This window comes from Scyliorhinus torazame, chromosome 13, assembly GCF_047496885.1.
Source record: "Scyliorhinus torazame isolate Kashiwa2021f chromosome 13, sScyTor2.1, whole genome shotgun sequence".
Lineage (NCBI taxonomy): Eukaryota > Metazoa > Chordata > Chondrichthyes > Carcharhiniformes > Scyliorhinidae > Scyliorhinus > Scyliorhinus torazame.
In genome coordinates, this window is record NC_092719.1 from 98857915 (window position 1) to 98875683 (window position 17769).

The 17769-nt window shown below is 62.2% G+C and overlaps 1 protein-coding gene across 3 annotated transcripts in view; it reads right to left on the reverse strand.

Moving 5' to 3' along the window:
• Positions 1–17769, reverse strand: part of LOC140388204 (cyclin-dependent kinase 16-like) — a 688814-nt gene that overhangs the window by 495979 nt on the left and 175066 nt on the right. For all 3 annotated transcript variants that reach the window (XM_072471989.1, XM_072471990.1, XM_072471991.1), the window contains one exon: positions 2663–2796. In XM_072471989.1, coding sequence (XP_072328090.1) covers positions 2663–2796 — 134 coding nt within the window. The remainder of the gene's footprint in view (positions 1–2662; positions 2797–17769) is intronic.

The window sequence follows — 17769 nt, forward strand, 5'->3', positions numbered from 1 at the left end:
CTTTTATTGGTAGAGGGATTGAGTTTCGGAGCCATGAGGTCATGTTGCAGCTGTACAAAACTCTGGTGCGGCCGCATTTGGAGTATTGCGTGCAATTCCGGTCGCCGCATTATAGGAAGGATGTGGAAGCATTGGAAAGGGTGCAGAGGAGATTTACCAGGATGTTGCCTGGTACGGAGGAAAGATCTTATGAGGGAAGGCTGAGGGACTTGAGGCTGTTTTCATTAGAGAGAAGAAGGTTAAGAGGTGACTTAATTGAGGCATACAAGACGATCAGAGGATTAGATAGGGTGGACAGTGAGAGCCTTTTTCCTCGGATGGTGATATCTAGCACGAGGGCACATAGCTTTAAATTGAGGGGAGATAGATATAGAACAGATGTCAGAGGTAGGTTCTTTACTCAGAGAGTAGTAAGGGTGTGGAATGCCCTGCCTGCAACAGTAGTGGACTCACCATCATTAAGGGCATTTAAATGGTCATTGGATAAACATATGGACGATAAGGGAACAGTGTAGATGGGCTTTAGAGTGGTTTCACAGGTCGGCGCAACATCGAGGGCCGAAGGGCCTGTACTGCGCTGTAATGTTCTATGTTCTATGTTCTAAATGAATATTTTGTCTCAGTGTTTACAGAGGAAATGGATGATGCAGATATTCTAGTCCAGAAGGAACCTCACACTTCTCAGTGTTAAATTCCATCTGCCACTTTTCTGCCAGTAGGAACACTGTGAGATACTGGATAGGATAATCATAAAGAGAGAGGAAGTACTCGAAGGATTGGAATCCATGAAAGTTGATAAGTCGCCAGGGCGAGATGGATTGTTTCTGAGGTTTCTGAAGGAGGTGAGGGAGGAGATTGGAGATTCTCTGAGGATGATTTTCCAATCCTCACCAAACACAGGGAAGGTACCAGAGGACTGGAGAAATGTAAAAGTGGCCCCATTGTTTAAAGGGGAATCAAAGGAAATGCTGAACAATTATAGGCCAGTTAGACTTACATTGGTGGTGTGCAAATTAGTGGAATTAATCCTGAGAGATTGTGGTAGCACAGTGGTTAGCACTGTTGCTTCACAGCGCCAGGGACCCGGGTTCGATTCCAGGCTTGGATCACTGTCTGTGCGAAGTGTGCATGTTCTCCCCTTGTCTGCGTGGGTTTCCTCCGGGTGCTCCAGTTTCCTGCCACAGTCCAAAGATGTGCAGGTTAGGTGGATTGGTCACGATAAATTGCCCTGTAATGTCCAAAAGTAAGGTGGGGTTGTTGGGTTATGGGCATAGGGTGGAGCTATGAGCTTAGTGAGGGTGCTCTTTCAGGGGCCAGTGTAGACTTGATGGGCCGAATAGCCTACTTCTGCACAGTAAATTCTATGATTTCTAGATAGGATTAACTGTCACATAGAAAGGTATGGATTAGTCAGGGATAGTCGGCATAGACTTGTTAATGGAAGGTCTTGCCTCATACATTTCATTGAATTCTTTGAAGAAGTGACAAGAAGAGTTAATGAAGATAGTCCAGTGGATGTGGTGTACATGGATTTTAGCAAGGCATTTGACCACATTGGTCAAGAAAGTGAAAGCGCATGGGATTCAGGGCAATGTGGCAAGCTGGATAAAAAGTTGGCTGAATAACAGGAAACAAAGGGTAATGGTCGATGGCTGCCATTGTGATTGGAAAGTTGTTCCAAATGGTGTCCCACAGGGCTCGGTGTTGAGACCCTTTCTGGTTGTGTTAAATAATAACGATTTGGACATGAATGTGGGGAGCACAATTGGGAAATTTGCAGGCAACACAACGATTGGCCAAGTGGTGGACAGTGTAGAGGATAGCTCTCATCTCCAGAATGATACAGATGGGTTGGGTGGTAAAGTGGCAGATGGAATTTAACACCGAGAAGTGTGAGGTCATTCATTAAGCGAGGTCAATCAGTTATGGGGAGCACACAATAAATGGGAATATACTAAGAGAGGTAGATGAAGTGAGAGATCTTGGCGTACAAGTACACAGGTCCCTAAAGACAGCAGTTCAAGTAGACAAGGTTGTAAAGAAAGCATATGGAATGCTCTCCTTCAAGGGCGGCATGTGGCACAGTGGGTAGCACTGGGACTGCGGCGCTGAGGACCCAGGTTCGAATCCCGGCCCTGGGTCACTGTCCGTGTGGAGTTTGCACATTCTCCCCATGTCTGCGTGGGTTTCAGCCCCACAACCCAAAGATGTGCTGTTTAGGTGGATTGGCCACGTTAAATTGCCCCTTAATTGGAAAAAATAATAATAATTGGGAAAGCTCCCCTTCATTGGCAGAGTTATAGAACATAAAAGTAAGGATATAATGTTGGAATTGTATAAAATACTGGTGAGGCCACAACTGGAGTGTAGCGCAGTTCTGGTCGCCACTTTACAGGAAGGAGGTAATTGCTCTGGAGAGAGTACAGAGGGGGTTTACAAGAATGTTGCCGGGGTGGAAAAGTGTAGGTCAAGGTGATGCCTGCAGAGAGAAGTGTGATGGTCAGGTAAAGCTGAGTGCCATCAATTTACAAGTGAAAACTTTTGCCAAGGGGTGCAACATAGGGGAGAAACAGGATGAAGACAAGGATCCTGACACGGATAGTCTTTCCATAGGACCTGTAACATTCCATTTGCCGATCTAGAAGCGGTGAGTCAGCCTTACCTCGGTGGATATCCGCCTGTGATGGTGGTTTCTCAATCGGACACGAACGGGTGACTGAACTTCATCAGATGACGCCCCTGAGGCCTGGTCACTCTCCCCATCAGAACCTATCTTCACATGTTCATGGACAATTCCTGCAGGAGGCAAAAACCCGATGAGTAATTCCCAGGTAAATCCAATGAGGTGTCATTGAGGGTCAGTGAGAGAGGTGGTGAGTTTGGGGGAGGGTCAATGAGGGCGGTGGTGAGTGGGAGGGAGAACCAGTGAAGGAGGTGGTGAGTGGGCGTGAGGGTGGGGAGTGTGAGGGAGGGTCAGTGAGGGAGGGTCAGTGAGGGAGGGTCAGTGAGGGAGGGTCAGTGAGGGAGGGTCAGTGAGGGAGGGTCAGTGAGGGAGGGTCAGTGAGGGAGGGTCAGTGAGGGCGGGTCAGTGAGGGAGGGTCAGTGAGGGAGGGTCAGTAAGGAAGGTCAGTGAGGGAGGGTCAGTGAGGGAGGTGGTATGTGGGAGGGAGGATCAGTGAGGGAGGGTCAGTGAGGGAGGGTCAGGGAGGGCGGGTCAGTGAGGGAGGGTCAGTGAGGGAGGGTCAGTGAGGGAGAGTCAGTGAGGGAGATGGTGTGTGGGAGGGAGGGTCAGTGAGGGAGGTAGTGTGAGGGAGGGCCAGTGTGGGAGGATCAGTGAGGGAGGGTCAGTGAGGGAGGGCCAGTGAGGGAGGGTCAGTGAGGGAGGGTCAGTGAGGGAGGTGGTGTGTGTGAGGGAGGGTCAGTGAGGGAGGTGGTGTGAGGGAGGGCCAGTGTGGAAGGATCAGTGAGGGAGGGTCAGTGAGGGAGGGCCAGTGAGGGAGGGTCAGTGAGGGAGGGCCAGTGAGAGAGGGTCAGTGAGGGAGGGCCTGTGAGGGAGGGTCAGTGAGAGAGAGTCAGTGAGGGAGGGCCAGTGAGGGAGGGTCAGTGAGGGAGGGTCAGTGAGGGAGGTGGTGTGTGGGAGGGAGGGTCAGTGAGGGAGGTGGTGTGAGGGAGGGAGGGTCAGTGAGGGAGGTGGTGTGAGGGAGGGTCAGTGAGAGAGGGTCAGTGAGGGAGGGCCAGTGTGGGAGGATCAGTGAAGGAGGGTCAGTGAGGGAGGGCCAGTGAGGGAGGGTCAGTGAGGGAGGTGGTGTGTGGGAGGGAGGGTCAGTGACGGAGGTGGTGTGAGGGAGGGCCAGGGTGGGAGGATCAGTGAGGGAGGGTCAGTGAGGGAGGGCCAGTGAGGGAGGGTCAGTGAGGGAGGGTCAGTGAGGGAGGGTCAGTGAGGGAGGGTCAGTGAGGGAGGGTCAGTGAGGGTGGGTCAGTGAGGGAGGGTCAGTGAGGGAGGGTCAGTAAGGAAGGTCAGTGAGGGAGGGTCAGTGAGGGAGGTGGTATGTGGGAGGGAGGATCAGTGAGGGAGGGTCAGTGAGGGAGGGTCAGGGAGGGCGGGTCAGTTAGGGAGGGTCAGTGAGGGAGGGTCAGCGAGGGAGGGTCAGTGAGGGAGATGGTGTGTGGGAGGGAGGGTCAGTGAGGGAGGTGGTGTGAGGGAGGGCCAGTGTGGGAGGATCAGTGAGGGAGGGTCAGTGAGGGAGGGCCAGTGAGGGAGGGTCAGTGAGGGAGGGTCAGTGAGGGAGGTGGTGTGTGGGAGGGAGGGTCAGTGAGGGAGGTGGTGTGAGGGAGGGCCAGTGTGGGAGGATCAGTGAGGGAGGGTCAGTGAGGGAGGGCCAGTGAGGGAGGGTCAGTGAGGGAGGGCCAGTGAGAGAGGGTCAGTGAGGGAGGGCCTGTGAGGGAGGGTCAGTGAGAGAGAGTCAGTGAGGGAGGGCCAGTGAGGGAGGGTCAGTGAGGGAGGGTCAGTGAGGGAGGTGGTGTGTGGGAGGGAGGGTCAGTGAGGGAGGTGGTGTGAGGGAGGGAGGGTCAGTGAGGGAGGTGGTGTGAGGGAGGGTCAGTGAGAGAGGGTCAGTGAGGGAGGGCCAGTGTGGGAGGATCAGTGAGGGAGGGTCAGTGAGGGAGGGCCAGTGAGGGAGGGTCAGTGAGGGAGGTGGTGTGTGGGAGGGAGGGTCAGTGACGGAGGTGGTGTGAGGGAGGGCCAGTGTGGGAGGATCAGTGAGGGAGGGTCAGTGAGGGAGGGCCAGTGAGGGAGGGTCAGTGAGGGAGGGCCAGTGAGGGAGGGTCAGTGAGGGAGGGCCTGTGAGAGAGGGTCAGTGAGGGAGGGCCTGTGAGGGAGGGTCAGTGAGAGAGAGTCAGTGAGGGAGGGCCAGTGAGGGAGGGTCAGTGAGGGAGGGTCAGTGAGGGAGGTGGTGTGTGGGAGGATCAGTGAGGGAGGGTCAGTGAGGGAGGGCCAGTGAGGGAGGGTCAGTGAGGGAGGGTCAGTGAGAGAGGGTCAGTGAGGGCGGGTCAGTGAGGGAGGTGGTGAGTGGGCATGAGGGAGGGTCAGTGAGGGAGGGGAGCGGGGAGTGGGAGGGAGGGTCAGTGCAGGAGGTGGTGTGAGGGCGGGTCAGTGAGGGAGGGTCAGTGAGGGAGGGCCAGTGAGGGAGGGTCAGTGAGGGAGGGTAAGTGAGGGAGGGTCAGGGAGGGAGGGTCAGGGAGGGCGGGTCAGTGAGGGAGGGTCAGTGAGGGAGGGTCAGTGAGGGCGGGTCAGTGAGGGCAGGTCATTGAGGGAGGGACAGTGAGGGAGGGTCAGTGAGGGAGGGTCAGTGAGAGAGGGTCAGTGAGGGAGGGTCAGTGAGGGAGGGCCAGTGAGGGAGGGCCAGTGAGGGAGGGTCAGGGAGGGCGGGTCAGTGAGGGAGGGTCAGTGAGGGAGGGTCAGTGAGGGAGGGTCAGTGAGGGAGGGTCAGTGAGGGAGGGTCAGTGAGGGTGGGTCAGTGAGGGAGGGTCAGTAAGGAAGGTCAGTGAGGGAGGGTCAGTGAGGGAGGTGGTATGTGGGAGGGAGGATCAGTGAGGGAGGGTCAGTGAGGGAGGGTCAGGGAGGGCGGGTCAGTTAGGGAGGGTCAGTGAGGGAGGGTCAGTGAGGGAGGGTCAGTGAGGGAGATGGTGTGTGGGAGGGAGGGTCAGTGAGGGAGGTGGTGTGAGGGAGGGCCAGTGTGGGAGGATCAGTGAGGGAGGGTCAGTGAGGGAGGGCCAGTGCGGGAGGGTCAGTGAGGGAGGGTCAGTGAGGGAGGTGGTGTGTGGGAGGGAGGGTCAGTGAGGGAGGTGGTGTGAGGGAGGGCCAGTGTGGGAGGATCAGTGAGGGAGGGTCAGTGAGGGAGGGCCAGTGAGGGAGGGTCAGTGAGGGAGGGCCAGTGAGAGAGGGTCAGTGAGGGAGGGCCTGTGAGGGAGGGTCAGTGAGAGAGAGTCAGTGAGGGAGGGCCAGTGAGGGAGAGTCAGTGAGGGAGAGTCAGTGAGGGAGGTGGTGTGTGGGAGGGAGGGTCAGTGAGGGAGGTGGTGTGAGGGAGGGAGGGTCAGTGAGGGAGGGCCAGTGAGGGAGGGTCAGTGAGGGAGGTGGTGTGAGGGAGGGCCAGTGTGGGAGGATCAGTGAGGGAGGGTCAGTGAGGGAGGTGGTGTGAGGGAGGGCCAGTGTGGGAGGATCAGTGAGGGAGGGTCAGTGAGGGAGGGCCAGTGAGGGAGGGTCAGTGAGGGAGGGCCTGTGAGAGAGGGTCAGTGAGGGAGGGCCTGTGAGGGAGGGTCAGTGAGAGAGAGTCAGTGAGGGAGGGCCAGTGAGGGAGGGTCAGTGAGGGAAGGTCAGTGAGGGAGGTGGTGTGTGGGAGGATCAGTGAGGGAGGGTCAGTGAGGGAGGGCCAGTGAGGGAGGGTCAGTGAGGGAGGGTCAGTGAGAGAGGGTCAGTGAGGGCGGGTCAGTGAGGGAGGTGGTGAGTGGGCATGAGGGAGGGTCAGTGAGGGAGGGGAGTGGGGAGTGGGAGGGAGGGTCAGTGCAGGAGGTGGTGTGAGGGCGGGTCAGTGAGGGAGGGTCAGTGAGGGAGGGTCAGTGAGGGAGGGTAAGTGAGGGAGGGTCAGGGAGGGAGGGTCAGGGAGGGCGGGTCAGTGAGGGAGGGTCAGTGAGGGAGGGTCAGTGAGGGCGGGTCAGTGAGGGCAGGTCATTGAGGGAGGGACAGTGAGGGAGGGTCAGTGAGGGAGGGTCAGTGAGAGAGGGTCAGTGAGGGAGGGTCAGTGAGGGAGGGCCAGTGAGGGAGGGCCAGTGAGGGAGGGTCAGGGAGGGCGGGTCAGTGAGGGAGGGTCAGTGAGGGAGGGTCATGGAGGGCGGGTCAGTGAGGGTGGGTCAGTGAGGGAGGGTCAGTGAGGGAGGGTCAGTGAGGGAGGTGGTGTGAGGGAGGGTCAGTGAGGGAGGGTCAGGGAGGGCGGGTCAGTGAGGGAGGGTCAGTGAGAGAGGGTCAGTGAGAGAGGGTCAGTGAGGGAGGGTCAGTGAGGGAGGGTCAGTGAGGGAGGGTCAGGGAGGGCGGGTCAGTGAGGGCGGGTCAGTGAGGGAGGGCCAGTGAGGGAGGTGGTGTGAGGGAGGGTCAGTGAGGGAGGGTCAGTGAGGGCGGGTCAGTGAGGGCGGGTCAGTGAGGGGGGGTCAGTGAGGTAGGGTCAGTGAGGGAGGGCCAGTGAGGGAGGTGGTGTGAGGGAGGGTCAGTGAGGGCTGGTCAGTGAGGGAGAGTCAGTGAGGGCGGGTCAGTGAGGGCGGGTCAGTGAGGGTGGGTCAGTGAGGGAGGGCCAGTGAGAGAGGGTCAGTGAGGGCGGGTCAGTGAGGGCGGGTCAGTGAGGGAGGGTCAGTGAGGGAGGGTCAGTGAGGGCGGGTCAGTGTGGGAGGGTCAGTGAGGGAGGGTCAGTGAGGGCGGGTCAGTGAGGGCGGGTCAGTGAGGGAGGGTCAGTGAGGGAGGGCCAGTGAGGGAGGACCAGTGAGAGAGGGTCAGTGAGGGAGGGCCAGTGAGAGAGGGTCAGTGAGGGAGGGTCAGTGAGGGCGGGTCAGTGAGGGCGGGTCAGTGAGGGAGGGTCAGTGAGGGAGGGTCAGTGAGGGAGGGCCTGTGAGAGAGGGTCAGTGAGGGAGGGTCAGTGAGGGCGGGTCAGTGAGGGCGGGTCAGTGAGGGAGGGTCAGTGAGGGAGGGTCAGTGAGGGCGGGTCAGTGAGGGAGGGTCAGTGACGGCGAGTCAGTGAGGGAGGGTCAGTGAGGGTGGGTCAGTGAGGGAGGGTCATTGAGGGCGGGTCAGTGAGGGAGGGTCAGTGAGGGAGAGTCAGTGAGGGAGGGTCAGTGAGGGCGGGTCAGTGAGGGCCGGTCAGTGAGGGAGGGCCAGTGTGGGAGGATCAGTGAGGGAGGGTCAGTGTGGGAGGATCAGTGAGGGAGGGTCAGTGAGGGAGGGTCAGTGAGGGAGGGCCAGTGAGAGAGGGTCAGTGAGAGAGAGTCAGTGAGGGAGGGCCAGTGAGGGAGGGTCAGTGAGGGAGGGTCACTGAGGGAGGGTCAGTGAGGGAGGGTCAGTGAGGGAGGGTCAGTGAGGGAGGGTCAGTGAGGGAGGGCCTGTGAGGGAGGGTCAGTGAGAGAGAGTCAGTGAGGGAGGGCCAGTGAGGGAGGGTCAGTGAGGGAGGGTCAGTGAGGGAGGGTCAGTGAGGGAGGGCCTGTGAGGGAGGGTCAGTGAGAGAGAGTCAGTGAGGGAGGGCCAGTGAGGGAGGGTCAGTGAGGGAGGGTCAGTGAGGGAGGTGGTGTGTGGGAGGGAGTGTCAGTGAGGGAGGTGGTGTGAGGGAGGGAGGGTCAGTGAGGGAGGGTCAGTGAGAGAGGGTCAGTGAGGGAGGGCCAGTGTGGGAGGATCAGTGAGGGAGGGTCAGTGAGGGAGGGCCAGTGAGGGAGGGTCAGTGAGGAAGGTGGTGTGTGGGAGGGTGGGTCAGTGACGGAGGTGGTGTGAGGGAGGGAGGGTCAGTGAGGGAGGTGGTGTGAGGGAGGGAGGGTCAGTGAGGGAGGTGGTGTGAGGGAGGGAGGGTCAGTGAGGGAGGTGGTGTGAGGGAGGGTCAGTGAGAGAGGGTCAGTGAGGGAGGGCCAGTGTGGGAGGATCAGTGAGGGAGGGTCAGTGAGGGAGGGCCAGTGAGGGAGGGTCAGTGAGGAAGGGCCTGTGAGAGAGGGTCAGTGAGAGAGGGCCTGTGAGGGAGGGTCAGTGAGAGAGAGTCAGTGAGGGAGTGCCAGTGAGGGAGGGTCAGTGAGGGAGGGTCAGTGAGGGAGGGTCAGTGAGGGAGGGTCAGTGAGGGCGGTCAGTGAGGGCGGGTCAGTGAGGGAGGGTCAGTGAGGGAGGGTCAGTGAGGGAGGGTCAGTGAGAGAGGGTCAGTGAGGGAGGGTCAGCGAGGGAGGGCCAGTGAGGGAGGGCCAGTGAGGGAGGGTCAGGGAGGGCGGGTCAGTGAGGGAGGGTCAGTGAGGGAGGGTCAGTGAGGGTGGGTCAGTGAGGGTGGGTCAGTGAGGGAGGGTCAGTGAGGGAGGGTCAGTGAGGGAGGTGGTGTGAGGGAGGGTCAGTGAGGGAGGGTCAGGGAGGGCGGGTCAGTGAGGGAGGGTCAGTGAGAGAGGGTCAGTGAGAGAGGGTCAGTGAGGGAGGGTCAGTGAGGGAGGGTCAGTGAGGGAGGGTCAGGGAGGGCGGGTCAGTGAGGGCGGGTCAGTGAGGGAGGGCCAGTGAGGGAGGTGGTGTGAGGGAGGGTCAGTGAGGGAGGGTCAGTGAGGGCGGGTCAGTGAGGGCGGGTCAGTGAGGGAGGGTCAGTGAGGTAGGGTCAGTGAGGGAGGGCCAGTGAGGGAGGTGGTGTGAGGGAGGGTCAGTGAGGGAGGGTCAGTGAGGGAGGACCAGTGAGGGAGGACCAGTGAGAGAGGGCCAGTGAGGGAGGGCCAGTGAGGGAGGGCCTGTGAGAGAGGGTCAATGAGGGAGGGTCAGGGAGGGCGGGTCAGTGAGGGAGGGTCAGTGATGGCGGGTCAGTGAGGGCGGGTCAATGAGGGTGGGTCAGTGAGGGAGGGCCAGTGAGGGAGGGTCAGTGAGGGCGGGTCAGTGAGGGCGGGTCAGTGAGGGAGGGTCAGTGAGGGAGGGTCAGTGAGGGAGGGTCAGTGAGGGCGGGTCAGTGAGGGAGGGTCAGTGAGGGAGGGTCAGTGAGGGTGGGTCAGTGAGGGCGGGTCAGTGAGGGAGGGTCAGTGAGGGAGGGCCAGTGAGGGAGGTGGTGTGAGGGAGGGTCAGTGAGGGAGGGTCAGTGAGGGGGGACCAGTGAGGGAGGACCAGTGAGAGAGGGCCAGTGAGGGAGGGCCAGTGAGGGAGGGCCTGTGAAAGAGGGCCAGTGAGGGAGGGTCAGTGAGGGTGGGTCAGTGAGGGCGGGTCAGTGAGGGAGGGTCAGTGAGGGAGGGTCAGTGAGGGCGGGTCAGTGAGGGCGGGTCAGTGAGGGAGGGTCAGTGAGGGAGGGTCAGTGAGGGCGGGTCAGTGAGGGCGGGTCAGTGAGGGAGGGTCAGTGAGGGAGGGACAGTGAGGGAGGGTCAGTGAGGGCGGGTCAGTGAGGGTGGGTCAGTGAGGGAGGGTCAGTGAGGGAGAGTCAGTGAGGGAGGGTCAGTGAGGACGGGTCAGTGAGGGCCGGTCAGTGAGGGAGGGTCAGTGAGGGAGGGTCAGTGAGGGAGGGTCAGTGAGGGAGGGTCAGTGAGGGAGGGTCAGTGAGGGAGGTGGTATGTGGGAGGGAGGATCAGTGAGGGAGGGTCAGTGAGGGAGGGTCAGGGAGGGCGGGTCAGTGAGGGAGGGTCAGTGAGGGAGTGTCAGTGAGGGAGGGTCAGTGAGGGAGATGGTGTGTGGGAGGGAGGGTCAGTGAGGGAGGTGGTGTGAGGGAGGGCCAGTGTGGGAGGATCAGTGAGGGAGGGCCAGTGAGGGAGGGTCAGTGAGGGAGGGTCAGGGAGGGCGGGTCAGTGAGGGAGGGTCAGTGAGGGAGGGTCAGTGAGGGCGGGTCAGTGAGGGCGGGTCAGTGAGGGAGGGTCAGTGAGGGAGGGTCAGTGAGGGAGGGTCAGTGAGAGAGGGTCAGTGAGGGAGGGTCAGTGAGGGAGGGCCAGTGAGGGAGGGTCAGGGAGGGCGGGTCAGTGAGGGAGGGTCAGTGAGGGAGGGTCAGTGAGGGAGGGTCAGTGAGGGCGGGTCAGTGAGGGCGGGTCAGTGAGGGAGGGTCAGTGAGGGAGGGTCAGTGAGGGAGGTGGTGTGAGGGAGGGTCAGTGAGCGAGGGTCAGGGAGGGCGGGTCATTGAGGGAGGGTCAGTGAGAGAGGGTCAGTGAGAGAGGGTCAGTGAGGGAGGTCAGTGAGGGAGGGTCAGTGAGGGAGGGTCAGGGAGGGCGGGTCAGTGAGGGCGGGTCAGTGAGGGAGGGCCAGTGAGGTAGGTGGTGTGAGGGAGGGTCAGTGAGGGAGGGTCAGTGAGGGCGGGTCAGTGAGGGCGGGTCAGTGAGGGTGGGTCAGTGAGGGAGGGCCAGTGAGGGAGGGTCAGTGAGGGCGGGTCAGTGAGGGAGGGTCAGTGAGGGAGCGTCAGTGAGGGAGGGTCAGTGAGGGCGGGTCAGTGAGGGAGGGTCAGTGAGGGCGGGTCAGTGAGGGTGGGTCAGTGAGGGAGGGTCAGTGAGGGAGGGTCAGTGAGGGAGGGCCAGTGAGGGAGGTGGTGTGAGGGAGGGTCAGTGAGGGAGGGTCAGTGAGGGAGGACCAGTGAGGGAGGGTCAGTGAGGGAGGGCCAGTGAGGGAGGGCCAGTGAGGGAGGACCAGTGAGAGAGGGCCAGTGAGGGAGGGCCAGTGAGGGAGGGCCTGTGAGAGAGGGTCAGTGAGGGAGGGTCAGTGAGGGCGGGTCAGTGAGGGAGGGTCAGTGAGGGCGGGTCAGTGAGGGCGGGTCAGTGAGGGAGGGTCAGTGAGGGCGGGTCAGTGAGGGAGGGTCAGTGAATGCGGGTCAGTGACGGAGGGTCAGTGAGGGCGGGTCAGTGAGGGAGGGTCAGTGAGGGAGGGTCAGTGAGAAAGCGTCAGTGAGGGAGGGTCAGTGAGGGAGGGTCAGTGAGGGAGGGTCAGTGAGGGCGGGTCAGTGAGGGAGGGTCAGTGAGGGAGGGTCAGTGAGGGCGGGTCAGTGAGGGAGGGTCAGTGAGGGAGGGTCAGTAATGGAGGGTCAGTGAGGGAGGGTCAGTGAAAAAGGGTCAGTGAGGGCCGGTCAGTGAGGGAGGGTCAGTGAGGGAGGGTCAGTGAGGGAGGGTCAGTGAGGGAGGGTCAGTGAGAGAGGGTCAGTGAGAGAGGGTCCGTGAGGGAGGGTCAGTGAGAAAGGGTCAGTGAGGGCGGGTCAGTGAGGGAGGGTCAGTGAGGGAGGGTCAGTGAGGGAGGGTCAGTGAGAGAGAGTCAGTGAGGGAGGGTCAGTGAGGGAGGGTCAGTGAGGGAGGTGGTGTGAGGGAGGGTCAGTGAGGGAGGGTCAGTGAGGGAGGACCAGTGAGGGAGGACCAGTGAGAGAGGGCCAGTGAGGGAGGGCCAGTGAGGGAGGGCCTGTGAGAGAGGGTCAATGAGGGAGGGTCAGGGACGGCGGGTCAGTGAGGGAGGGTCAGTGATGGCGGGTCAGTGAGGGCGGGTCAATGAGGGTGGGTCAGTGAGGGAGGGCCAGTGAGGGAGGGTCAGTGAGGGCGGGTCAGTGAGGGCGGGTCAGTGAGGGAGGGTCAGTGAGGGAGGGTCAGTGAGGGAGGGTCAGTGAGGGCGGGTCAGTGAGGGAGGGTCAGTGAGGGAGGGTCAGTGAGGGCGGGTCAGTGAGGGCGGGTCAGTGAGGGAGGGTCAGTGAGGGAGGGCCAGTGAGGGAGGTGGTGTGAGGGAGGGTCAGTGAGGGAGGGTCAGTGAGGGGGGACCAGTGAGGGAGGACCAGTGAGAGAGGGCCAGTGAGGGAGGGCCAGTGAGGGAGGGCCTGTGAAAGAGGGTCAGTGAGGGAGGGTCAGTGAGGGCGGGTCAGTGAGGGCGGGTCAGTGAGGGAGGGTCAGTGAGGGAGGGTAGTGAGGGCGGGTCAGTGAGGGCGGGTCAGTGAGGGAGGGTCAGTGAGGGAGGGTCAGTGAGGGCGGGTCAGTGAGGGCGGGTCAGTGAGGGAGGGTCAGTGAGGGAGGGACAGTGAGGGAGGGTCAGTGAGGGCGGGTCAGTGAGGGTGGGTCAGTGAGGGAGGGTCAGTGAGGGAGAGTCAGTGAGGGAGGGTCAGTGAGGACGGGTCAGTGAGGGCCGGTCAGTGAGGGAGGGTCAGTGAGGGAGGGTCAGTGAGGGAGGGTCAGTGAGGGAGGGTCAGTGAGGGAGGGTCAGTGAGGGAGGGTCAGTGAGGGAGGTGGTATGTGGGAGGGAGGATCAGTGAGGGAGGGTCAGTGAGGGAGGGTCAGGGAGGGCGGGTCAGTGAGGGAGGGTCAGTGAGGGAGTGTCAGTGAGGGAGGGTCAGTGAGGGAGATGGTGTGTGGGAGGGAGGGTCAGTGAGGGAGGTGGTGTGAGGGAGGGCCAGTGTGGGAGGATCAGTGAGGGAGGGCCAGTGAGGGAGGGTCAGTGAGGGAGGGTCAGGGAGGGCGGGTCAGTGAGGGAGGGTCAGTGAGGGAGGGTCAGTGAGGGCGGGACAGTGAGGGCGGGTCAGTGAGGGAGGGTCAGTGAGGGAGGGTCAGTGAGGGAGGGTCAGTGAGAGAGGGTCAGTGAGGGAGGGTCAGTGAGGGAGGGCCAGTGAGGGAGGGTCAGGGAGGGCGGGTCAGTGAGGGAGGGTCAGTGAGGGAGGGTCAGTGAGGGAGGGTCAGTGAGGGCGGGTCAGTGAGGGCGGGTCAGTGAGGGAGGGTCAGTGAGGGAGGGTCAGTGAGGGAGGTGGTGTGAGGGAGGGTCAGTGAGGGAGGGTCAGGGAGGGCGGGTCATTGAGGGAGGGTCAGTGAGAGAGGGTCAGTGAGAGAGGGTCAGTGAGGGAGGTCAGTGAGGGAGGGTCAGTGAGGGAGGGTCAGGGAGGGCGGGTCAGTGAGGGCGGGTCAGTGAGGGAGGGCCAGTGAGGTAGGTGGTGTGAGGGAGGGTCAGTGAGGGAGGGTCAGTGAGGGCGGGTCAGTGAGGGCGGGTCAGTGAGGGTGGGTCAGTGAGGGAGGGCCAGTGAGGGAGGGTCAGTGAGGGCGGGTCAGTGAGGGAGGGTCAGTGAGGGAGCGTCAGTGAGGGAGGGTCAGTGAGGGCGGGTCAGTGAGGGAGGGTCAGTGAGGGCGGGTCAGTGAGGGTGGGTCAGTGAGGGAGGGTCAGTGAGGGAGGGTCAGTGAGGGAGGGCCAGTGAGGGAGGTGGTGTGAGGGAGGGTCAGTGAGGGAGGGTCAGTGAGGGAGGACCAGTGAGGGAGGGTCAGTGAGGGAGGGTCAGTGAGGGAGGGCCAGTGAGGGAGGACCAGTGAGAGAGGGCCAGTGAGGGAGGGCCAGTGAGGGAGGGCCTGTGAGAGAGGGTCAGTGAGGGAGGGTCAGTGAGGGCGGGTCAGTGAGGGAGGGTCAGTGAGGGCGGGTCAGTGAGGGCGGGTCAGTGAGGGAGGGTCAGTGAGGGCGGGTCAGTGAGGGAGGGTCAGTGAGGGAGGGTCAGTGAATGCGGGTCAGTGACGGAGGGTCAGTGAGGGCGGGTCAGTGAGGGAGGGTCAGTGAGGGAGGGTCAGTGAGAAAGCGTCAGTGAGGGAGGGTCAGTGAGGGAGGGTCAGTGAGGGAGGGTCAGTGAAGGCGGGTCAGTGAGGGAGGGTCAGTGAGGGAGGGTCAGTGAGGGCGGGTCAGTGAGGGAGGGTCAGTGAGGGAGGGTCAGTAATGGAGGGTCAGTGAGGGAGGGTCAGTGAAAAAGGGTCAGTGAGGGCCGGTCAGTGAGGGAGGGTCAGTGAGGGAGGGTCAGTGAGGGAGGGTCAGTGAGAGAGGGCCAGTGAGGGAGGGTCAGCGAGGGAGGGCCAGTGAGGGAGGGCCAGTGAGGGAGGGTCAGGGAGGGCGGGTCAGTGAGGGAGGGTCAGTGAGGGAGGGTCAGTGAGGGTGGGTCAGTGAGGGTGGGTCAGTGAGGGAGGGTCAGTGAGGGAGGGTCAGTGAGGGAGGTGGTGTGAGGGAGGGTCAGTGAGGGAGGGTCAGGGAGGGCGGGTCAGTGAGGGAGGGTCAGTGAGAGAGGGTCAGTGAGAGAGGGTCAGTGAGGGAGGGTCAGTGAGGGAGGGTCAGTGAGGGAGGGTCAGGGAGGGCGGGTCAGTGAGGGCGGGTCAGTGAGGGAGGGCCAGTGAGGGAGGTGGTTTGAGGGAGGGTCAGTGAGGGAGGGTCAGTGAGGGCGGGTCAGTGAGGGCGGGTCAGTGAGGGAGGGTCAGTGAGGTAGGGTCAGTGAGGGAGGGCCAGTGAGGGAGGTGGTGTGAGGGAGGGTCAGTGAGGGAGGGTCAGTGAGGGAGGACCAGTGAGGGAGGACCAGTGAGAGAGGGCCAGTGAGGGAGGGCCAGTGAGGGAGGGCCTGTGAGAGAGGGTCAATGAGGGAGGGTCAGGGAGGGCGGGTCAGTGAGGGAGGGTCAGTGATGGCGGGTCAGTGAGGGCGGGTCAATGAGGGTGGGTCAGTGAGGGAGGGCCAGTGAGGGAGGGTCAGTGAGGGCGGGTCAGTGAGGGCGGGTCAGTGAGGGAGGGTCAGTGAGGGAGGGTCAGTGAGGGAGGGTCAGTGAGGGCGGGTCAGTGAGGGAGGGTCAGTGAGGGAGGGTCAGTGAGGGTGGGTCAGTGAGGGCGGGTCAGTGAGGGAGGGTCAGTGAGGGAGGGCCAGTGAGGGAGGTGGTGTGAGGGAGGGTCAGTGAGGGAGGGTCAGTGAGGGGGGACCAGTGAGGGAGGACCAGTGAGAGAGGGCCAGTGAGGGAGGGCCAGTGAGGGAGTGCCTGTGAAAGAGGGTCAGTGAGGGAGGGTCAGTGAGGGCGGGTCAGTGAGGGCGGGTCAGTGAGGGAGGGTCAGTGAGGGAGGGTCAGTGAGGGCGGGTCAGTGAGGGCGGGTCAGTGAGGGAGGGTCAGTGAGGGAGGGTCAGTGAGGGCGGGTCAGTGAGGGCGGGTCAGTGAGGGAGGGTCAGTGAGGGAGGGACAGTGAGGGAGGGTCAGTGAGGGCGGGTCAGTGAGGGTGGGTCAGTGAGGGAGGGTCAGTGAGGGAGAGTCAGTGAGGGAGGGTCAGTGAGGACGGGTCAGTGAGGGCCGGTCAGTGAGGGAGGGTCAGTGAGGGAGGGTCAGTGAGGGAGGGTCAGTGAGGGAGGGTCAGTGAGGGAGGGTCAGTGAGGGAGGGTCAGTGAGGGAGGTGGTATGTGGGAGGGAGGATCAGTGAGGGAGGGTCAGTGAGGGAGGGTCAGGGAGGGCGGGTCAGTGAGGGAGGGTCAGTGAGGGAGTGTCAGTGAGGGAGGGTCAGTGAGGGAGATGGTGTGTGGGAGGGAGGGTCAGTGAGGGAGGTGGTGTGAGGGAGGGCCAGTGTGGGAGGATCAGTGAGGGAGGGCCAGTGAGGGAGGGTCAGTGAGGGAGGGTCAGGGAGGGCGGGTCAGTGAGGGAGGGTCAGTGAGGGAGGGTCAGTGAGGGCGGGTCAGTGAGGGCGGGTCAGTGAGGGAGGGTCAGTGAGGGAGGGTCAGTGAGGGAGGGTCAGTGAGAGAGGGTCAGTGAGGGAGGGTCAGTGAGGGAGGGCCAGTGAGGGAGGGTCAGGGAGGGCGGGTCAGTGAGGGAGGGTCAGTGAGGGAGGGTCAGTGAGGGAGGGTCAGTGAGGGCGGGTCAGTGTGGGCGGGTCAGTGAGGGAGGGTCAGTGAGGGAGGGTCAGTGAGGGAGGTGGTGTGAGGGAGGGTCAGTGAGCGAGGGTCAGGGAGGGCGGGTCATTGAGGGAGGGTCAGTGAGAGAGGGTCAGTGAGAGAGGGTCAGTGAGGGAGGTCAGTGAGGGAGGGTCAGTGAGGGAGGGTCAGGGAGGGCGGGTCAGTGAGGGCGGGTCAGTGAGGGAGGGCCAGTGAGGTAGGTGGTGTGAGGGAGGGTCAGTGAGGGAGGGTCAGTGAGGGCGGGTCAGTGAGGGCGGGTCAGTGAGGGTGGGTCAGTGAGGGAGGGCCAGTGAGGGAGGGTCAGTGAGGGCGGGTCAGTGAGGGAGGGTCAGTGAGGGAGCGTCAGTGAGGGAGGGTCAGTGAGGGCGGGTCAGTGAGGGAGGGTCAGTGAGGGCGGGTCAGTGAGGGTGGGTCAGTGAGGGAGGGTCAGTGAGGGAGGGTCAGTGAGGGAGGGCCAGTGAGGGAGGTGGTGTGAGGGAGGGTCAGTGAGGGAGGGTCAGTGAGGGAGGACCAGTGAGGGAGGGTCAGTGAGGGAGGGCCAGTGAGGGAGGGCCAGTGAGGGAGGACCAGTGAGAGAGGGCCAGTGAGGGAGGGCCAGTGAGGGAGGGCCTGTGAGAGAGGGTCAGTGAGGGAGGGTCAGTGAGGGCGGGTCAGTGAGGGAGGGTCAGTGAGGGCGGGTCAGTGAGGGCGGGTCAGTGAGGGAGGGTCAGTGAGGGCGGGTCAGTGAGGGAGGGTCAGTGAATGCGGGTCAGTGACGGAGGGTCAGTGAGGGCGGGTCAGTGAGGGAGGGTCAGTGAGGGAGGGTCAGTGAGAAAGCGTCAGTGAGGGAGGGTCAGTGAGGGAGGGTCAGTGAGGGAGGGTCAGTGAGGGCGGGTCAGTGAGGGAGGGTCAGTGAGGGAGGGTCAGTGAGGGCGGGTCAGTGAGGAAGGGTCAGTGAGGGAGGGTCAGTAATGGAGGGTCAGTGAGGGAGGGTCAGTGAAAAAGGGTCAGTGAGGGCCGGTCAGTGAGGGAGGGTCATTGAGGGAGGGTCAGTGAGGGAGGGTCAGTGAGGGAGGGTCAGTGAGAGAGGGTCAGTGAGAGAGGGTCCGTGAGGGAGGGTCAGTGAGAAAGGGTCAGTGAGGGCGGGTCAGTGAGGGAGGGTCAGTGAGGGAGGGTCAGTGAGGGAGGGTCAGTGAGAGAGAGTCAGTGAGGGAGGGTCAGTGAGGGAGGGTCAGTGAGGGAGGTGGTGTGAGGGAGGGTCAGTGAGGGAGGGTCAGTGAGGGAGGACCAGTGAGGGAGGACCAGTGAGAGAGGGCCAGTGAGGGAGGGCCAGTGAGGGAGGGCCTGTGAGAGAGGGTCAATGAGGGAGGGTCAGGGACGGCGGGTCAGTGAGGGAGGGTCAGTGATGGCGGGTCAGTGAGGGCGGGTCAATGAGGGTGGGTCAGTGAGGGAG